Raw genomic sequence first — 6,890 nt, 5'->3', positions numbered from 1 at the left:
TCTCCCTTCTCGCTGATTTTTGAAGATGAGACGGCCGGCGTTGGGCAGGCGGAGGCGGAGGACGGAGGCGACGGCCGTCCGGCGGTCGGAGTGGTGTGGGGATGGCGTGCGAGTGTGGTGCCGCGCGCCACCATGAGAAGCAACGCTCCACGGCCGCCACTCGCCTGGTTGGGTGTCGGCACCACGCCGACCGTCTCCGCGTCGTCGAGACTGGCAGGGGACGCCGGGTCCCGTTGCCATTTCTGGAGATGACGGCATCATGGAGCGGCGGCTGTGCCGCGAGGTCTCCAACCGTCGGGCCGAAGCGCTGGTCGGGCGAGCGCGACCTCGAGGAGCAACGCGTCGCGGCCGCCACGCTGCAGGGCGGGATTCGGCACCTCGCCAACCGCCTCCACTTCGCCGATATTTGCAGGGAAGGCCGGGGACCAGCTGGCCGCCGTCGTCGACGTGGATATGCGTGGTGCCCGGGCCTGCTACCCATGGCAACCCTCCTCGCTGTCCCGCGCTCGACGCCCATCACGGAGTTGTCGTCACGACCCTTCTCCTTGGTGCCTTGAAGGCGCATAGCAGAGGAAGATGAGGAGGAGCACTGCTCGGTAGTCGGTACCCATGGCCTTCCTCAGATCCGACGGCGAATCGCCCAGTGAGCATTTTTTTTCGTCCCCTAGTTTCTCTGTACTTGTTGCTACTGATGGATGCCTAGTGGCCTTTTGGCGAGATTTTTGTGGTCATGTTTGTTGTCATTTAAGTTCGGTTAAACTCATAGGTAGGAGTTGATGGCAATTTTTACTGTGTTTTTGCTCCTGGAAAACTACACATTATGTGTTTACATAGTTCCTGACCATATAAAGATGATCTTTGGCGCCCTCTAAGGATCAGGAGTTGTGAAAAATGATGATCGGGAGTAGTTTTCCTAACACCTTAGTGGTGGCAGTTCTTCATTTTCAATAACTGTATCATCATTTTCGTCAAATGAGGTGATCAACATGTATGCGCCAAACTGTTTTCAACATGAATTTTTTAGACCTGCTGTCATTTTCATGATCATGGCAATCTTTGTATGTGTGTAGGTGGCAGTTTTTTAATTATCAACACAAATTAAGTTGTATTCCACGACAAGTTTTGTAGTTTTTGACATGCCATTTAACACTTGCCATGGCAACTTTAAGATGTGCTGAGATGGCAATTTTTAGATGTTTCTTACGATGTGTTTTGACATGGAAAATACATATACCATTTGCCATGGCAATTTGAGATGTGTTTTTGCCATGGCAAATTAAGTTGCGTCGCCATGTGCTTTTTTTGCTTGTGAATTTATCACTCACCTTTCCCCCCCTTTTTCAAGTTCACCATGTGCGCCATATAACGATTGTTGTGTGCGTACCGCTGCAATCAACATTTCTGAAATGTTTTAAAAAATCATTACGTACAATGCACAAGTATTTTTCAGATAGATTATTTGCCATGGCAACTTTCATTGCTACACACAAGTATCCGAAAGTATTTTTTGCCATGGCAACTTTTCATTCATCATGCATATGTTCTCAACATGAATTTTATTAGCGAGACCTTCGCCATTGTCAACTTACTTTTCTAGTTTTGCATTTGGTACATGGCAAACTCGAGAGATAAATTTGCCATCCTTTTCTAAATAATTGTAAAGTTTCCATGTGTTCTTTTAGAGAACAAATACTAAATTTGCCACGACCCATGTCAATATTCTCAACTTGCCATCTATATTTTTGCTATGGCAACTTCGATTACTACACATAGGTATCCAGAACTTTTTTTGCCATGATGTGCTTCCCATGGTGACTTAAGTTTTGGTGTGTGCAAATTATGATATGTTTCGCATGGCAAAAATATTCAGTACACTTTGCCATGTCGTTTTTCATATAATTGCCACTACGTAGCTATCAAAAGTTCTAAATTTGCCATCTAAACCATTGCATTTTTGCTGTGGTAATTCTTTAAAATGTCAAAAACAAAAAAATGGCAAATTATGATGTGTCCCACAACATTCTATGTGCCTTTTTTTTATGTATCCATGGTCAATTAAGGCATGTTTTTTGTCATGGCGATTGGTTTTGTACTCACCATGGCCAGTGTGTATATGAAATCAAAACGGGATAAATTTCATGTTTTCTGTTTACTCGGTCAAATTTCATTAAAATACCTTTTAGATTTTTACCTCGTAGCATGGTAAATTTAGTATGATAGCCATGGAAAATTTTACTTTATAGCAGTGGCAATTTTTGCCTTTGTTTTTGCCATGGTAATTCTGCCTTTTTTTGCCATGGCAATTTTACCTTTGTTAACATGGCAAATTTACCTAAATCCCCATGGCAATATTTAACTTTTATTGCCATGGCAAGTTTTACTATTTATTTGCCATGGCAATTTTACCTTTGTATTAACATGATTTTTTTTTACCTAAATCCCCATGGCAATATTTAACTTTTATTGTTATGGCAAGTTTTACTATTTATTAGCCATGGCTAATTTACATTTATTCCCATGGCAAAATTGCTTACATCATCTTAGAAAATATTGAACTTTTATCTACCACGGCAAAATTACAAATACCACGAAAAATTTACTTTTACATACATGTCAATTGTACTTTAATAGTTCACAGCAAATTATTTCTTATTTTCGTCATGGCTAGTAAAATTTTATATTTTTGCCATGTCAAATATATGTAATTTTAAATATGATTTTGCTCATGGCGTTTTGCTTGTTCATTTTATTTATTTTTCAACTTTTTGTGTTTTTCACACATGGCATTTTTTCATACAATATGCGTATGTAAATTTTATTAAAAATACGATGAAATTTTTTGCTATGAATCTGCCATGGCAAATTATTTGTTTGTATGATGGGAATTACGATGAACTTTTTCTTTTATGGGTTATTGTTGAAATATAATCTTTTTTACCCATGGCAATTTTTCTGCGTTTTGAAAGTTGATGGCATATTTTTTACTTAACAAACAGAAAACTGGGTTTTTTTGTCACAGCAAAAAAAGGCAAAATCTGGGCTTTTTCTTCAATTTTTGCTACTGGGCTTTTTGGTTCACGTTTGGGCTGGGGGAGCAGTTCCTACAGGGTGCCTCTCCTGCCGAACGAACGAAATCGTTCGTCCGGGATGGCGTACCGTGCCATGTAATATGAATTTGTGGCCTTATATATAAAAATGAAAAAAATACTACTTCATTGTAACAGGGGCAAACAAATGACTATGCGTTCATTATTTGTATATTTGTGACACTAAAATTTTAGGACCCCGATATCTGCCGAACGATCCGTCGGGGGAGGTCCTAGACCGAACGACATGTTCGGCAGGGAGCAACTAGAATAAAATCTGGGCTTGTGGTAGAAGAATAGAAAAACTGACTCTGGGCCGTCAGATCAAACATGGTTGGTACAGATCAAGTTTGAGGGATCTAAGGCCGCTTATTATACATTTTATGATAACCCCCCTGGTACAGTTAGATGTAAAACATGAGCTTTCACAGTAACCACCTCAAAGTTTCTCATATTGAGTCGTTGTGCCCTTGTTAGTACAACCAATTTCGAACTTCAGTGTTAAAAGCTTTTGTGTCTCGTCTTTACTCAGCAAAATTTATGCTTGCCAAATTACCAATACCCTCGAACTTAAGTTCACCTTCCTCAGCCATATACATTTTAAAGATGTGTGCACTGCCATAATCTGAAGCATACCATTTTTTCCACAATCAAAGGAGCTCAAGTTTACTCTCAGTTTGGATACAAATAGCAAGTTGATTCAGAGAAGCATTACCCCACAACCTCCAGTCAGGAATGGGTAGCTTAGCACACAAGTAGACACATATAGTAGCCTCTACGAATAAAAGAAAGAGTAAAAGTACAAAAGGCTTGGCTTAGCTCCTCAATTTCACATAGGATTCTCATAGGGTAACCAAACCATGACATTGAGCTTTCAGAACCGGCAGTTTCATCAACCATGCAAACTGTTTCCACAACGTGGGTACCTCTTGACTCTTGAGATATTGACTGTTTCTTTTTTTAGCAAAACAACATCAAAACAAGGATTACAGAATATTAGGCACATCAAGACATTCTTGCCTTTCATACACAGTTTGTTCTCACCTGATAGTGTTGGTGCACAGTTTGCGATCATTGGAACCATGGGCTCTCCTAATGGTGATGTTGCACTACTGATCTCTTCCATTACTAGATCCTGGGATGAGAATTGCAAAGTCAGAAAGGAGATCATCTTTCGCATGTGAGATGTCGAGCACATGGACCAGAACAAGGGCACAACTTATGGCAAGAGTTCTAATGTAGTTTAGGCATAGAAAATAATTGCTGCATCATAATAATCAAGGTAAACAAGTTGGCATTGCGAAGACCAAAGATAATGAGAGTGCAAAAGAATCCAGAAGATGCAAGAAAAACAGAAGGTATGTTTGTTTAACATATTCATCCAGCCATGTCCTGCTTTTTGTTCCAGGAAATGGCCGTTCCAGATGAAACAATGAGTCCTTCTGAGTTAGGACCTCTTCCGTTAGGAGCATCTGGTTCATTAATCGGGAAAGAAAATGTTAGTACCAAATACCAAATCAGTAGAGAAGGTTAAAGAGAGTACAAGGTGTGACCATTTGAATTTGATTCATCGGTTTGCATAATAAAATTGTGTAATATAATTAGTTGCACAAATATTCAAAACAACTTGTACATTTGGCCATTTCTTTACCAGATTCCATGTTCTGTTTCTGACACGAACCATGCTTCATAGCATCACAGGGTATTAATATTTTCTATGGTGATAAATTTTGACTATGATTACCAATAGTAATTTGGTTTACATTTGTCTAATTAGTTGTTGCCTCTTTTCGTTCCTTGCATTAAACTATAATTAAAAGGCTCAAATGTATTTCATCTTCTTTGTGCTGCACCTCCCTCTCCCTCTGCTCACTCACCTGCTAATATCCTCGCACCGGTTGCTGCTAATCTTCCAATGGTTGATGTTTGTTAGCTAGTTAAATGGCTCGCTTTTTTGCTAATGGCCCATTAGGTAGAGGTTAGCTATGCACGTAGTGGTGCTCATGGCCTCGCTGCTTAGCAGGCTTTCCTTTGGGTCATTAGCTAGCTATGCTATGCACGTGGTGGTTAATTTGGCAGAAAGAATCCTTGTCCTCTTTTTGATTTCCTTGCTGTCATCAAATTGACTGACGAAAAACTCTTGCCTCTGCTTAAAATAAAGCCTAGTCATCAAATTCCACAAGTAATGGATCGACAACATATTTGTTTTGACTTTTGTACAACAACAACAATACATTGAATGATCTGAGCTATATATAGATGTTGAGGAATAAAGAGGATATGTACTTGCTTCTGTTCTGTTGCTGGAGCAGGCACGCAGCAAGTGATAGCAGAATATTTGAATGGCTGCTACACAGGCCAGGTGCTCTGCTGCTAGTTAAGCTACAGCAGGTCAGGGCTAGCCACAAACCGAAACCGAGTTGACGAGCGTGGCAGCGAGGAGTGAGGCTGCGATACAATCATTGTACTATCCTTGGCTACAGGTGATAGTAGAAAGAATATGCAGCAGCATTTTTATTCACAAATTTGTCATGATTAGTTGTTTTGGTGCCATTAGTGAACAAATAGACACTAAACTTTTCAAAAACCAGTGAAGTGCTAAATACTGCAAGTGTGTAATAAATTTCAGTCTTGTACTGACAAGCACTTGACTTTTCAAGTACTTAAACAGGTAGATGAGATTATTCCATTCTCATGTACAGTTACAGCAAGTTAACAAAGTTTCACCATACCGAATTGCTTGAAAATCTAGTGTAAGCAAAATCTAGCAAGCTGACTGGGAATAAGAAAAAATACCCATAGATCCAACTTGAAGATACTTACCCACTGAATGATCTTTTATTCCCAAAAAGGGTACTCCAGTCTATTAGTTCTTTATTTTTTTTCATCTACATTCCATCACATGTGCGAGGGGTCTCCAGCGGTCATGGAAATAATCAAGTGTGATTTTCTTATTGCAGCAACTAGAATTGGTCAGAATTAAAGTTTTCTACAATTTCATATAATGGATCATGTTTAATAAGGTGAGCACCAAAGATCAAGATTCCTATACGATGTAACAAGAAAAAGGGTCATATAGCTGCTTGTACTATTTTCCTAATTTCATCTAAATTGACAGAACCAATATGGAGCATGGTAAACCTGCATTCCTGAAGACTCGAGGGACACTATGTTTCTTCTCTGCCGTAAGCAGATGTTGGAGGTTAGATGGGGCAACAAATGGTAGATCGAGGAGCCACCTGTGGAGAATGGCTGGACAGGGTAAGACAAATGGTAGATCAAGGTTGTCCTCTAGACGCCGGAGAACGATACCTGGGGATTTTCTCGGGCAGCGTCGCGGCGCAGCAGAAGAGAGGTTCGCCCGGGCAGACCGGCCGCCGGCGACGAGATGTCCAGGATTCATAGGGGCGGAGATGGACCAGTGCCTCCAGTGGCCAAGATCTACACCGCCGTCGTCGTTCGCAAGCTATATGGGGACGGGCTCGCCATTAGGGCCACTAGGGTTGGGGATTGATTTCTTGAGCCTCAGCCGCCGCTGCTCGCATTGGAAGGAAGTAGAAGGGGATGACCGCTCCAGAAAAGGCGAGGAGATAGAAAGCAAAATAACTAAAAATGAGGGGCTATTTTGCAAAGAACAGCGCACAGATCTTCCCGTAGAATATGGGCCGTCCATGTTCGATCCGACGCTCCAGGACGCTTTTTTCTATTTTTCTACCAGAATCCTGTTTTCTATTGTAGTTGTTCCCACTATTACATGTATCAAGGTAGAAACTAATGGCCACTTAAGTCAATGTTGCAAACTAG

At 41.0% G+C, this 6,890-nt stretch overlaps 1 protein-coding gene across 5 annotated transcripts; it reads right to left on the bottom strand.

The window, feature by feature from the left end:
• Positions 1-3,707: 3,707 nt before the first annotated feature.
• LOC119301922 lies at positions 3,708-6,641 on the bottom strand. Of its 5 annotated transcripts, none has more exons than XR_005147223.1 (4): positions 6,399-6,641; positions 6,228-6,325; positions 4,131-4,558; positions 3,708-4,040 (listed from the first exon to the last, which is right to left on the bottom strand). XR_005147223.1 is itself a non-coding variant. In XM_037578924.1 (4 exons), exons 1-4 carry the CDS (start codon positions 6,487-6,489, stop codon positions 3,979-3,981), a joined length of 342 nt encoding a protein of 113 aa, XP_037434821.1. In that variant the 5' UTR covers positions 6,490-6,641; the 3' UTR covers positions 3,708-3,978. The 5 variants fall into 5 exon arrangements, 4 of the variants coding, with proteins under 4 accessions (XP_037434821.1, XP_037434822.1, XP_037434819.1 ...); XM_037578924.1 differs by having other exon boundaries at positions 4,131-4,221; XM_037578925.1 differs by having other exon boundaries at positions 3,708-4,034; positions 4,131-4,221.
• Between the last annotated feature and the right edge of the window lie 249 nt (positions 6,642-6,890).

The sequence above is a fragment of the Triticum dicoccoides genome, chromosome 5A (assembly GCF_002162155.2).
Source record: "Triticum dicoccoides isolate Atlit2015 ecotype Zavitan chromosome 5A, WEW_v2.0, whole genome shotgun sequence".
Lineage (NCBI taxonomy): Eukaryota > Viridiplantae > Streptophyta > Magnoliopsida > Poales > Poaceae > Triticum > Triticum dicoccoides.
The sequence above is the reverse complement of the archived record's forward strand: the minus strand, read 5'-3'. Positions and strand labels throughout refer to the sequence as shown.

What these genes read in the sequence shown, in the direction of transcription:
- LOC119301922 (XM_037578922.1), bottom strand. Translation starts at nt 6,489, where the DNA reads ATGAATCCTGGACATCTCGTCGCCGGCGGCCGGTCTGCCCGGGCGAAC. An exon ending in CTGCCCGAGAAAATCCCCAG is followed by an intron (nt 6,326 to 6,398) that starts GTATCGTTCTCC and finishes CATTCTCCACAG; the next exon opens with GTGGCTCCTCGATCTACCAT. An exon ending in TCGAGTCTTCAGGAATGCAG is followed by an intron (nt 4,222 to 6,227) that starts GTTTACCATGCT and finishes TTCTCATCCCAG; the next exon opens with GATCTAGTAATGGAAGAGAT.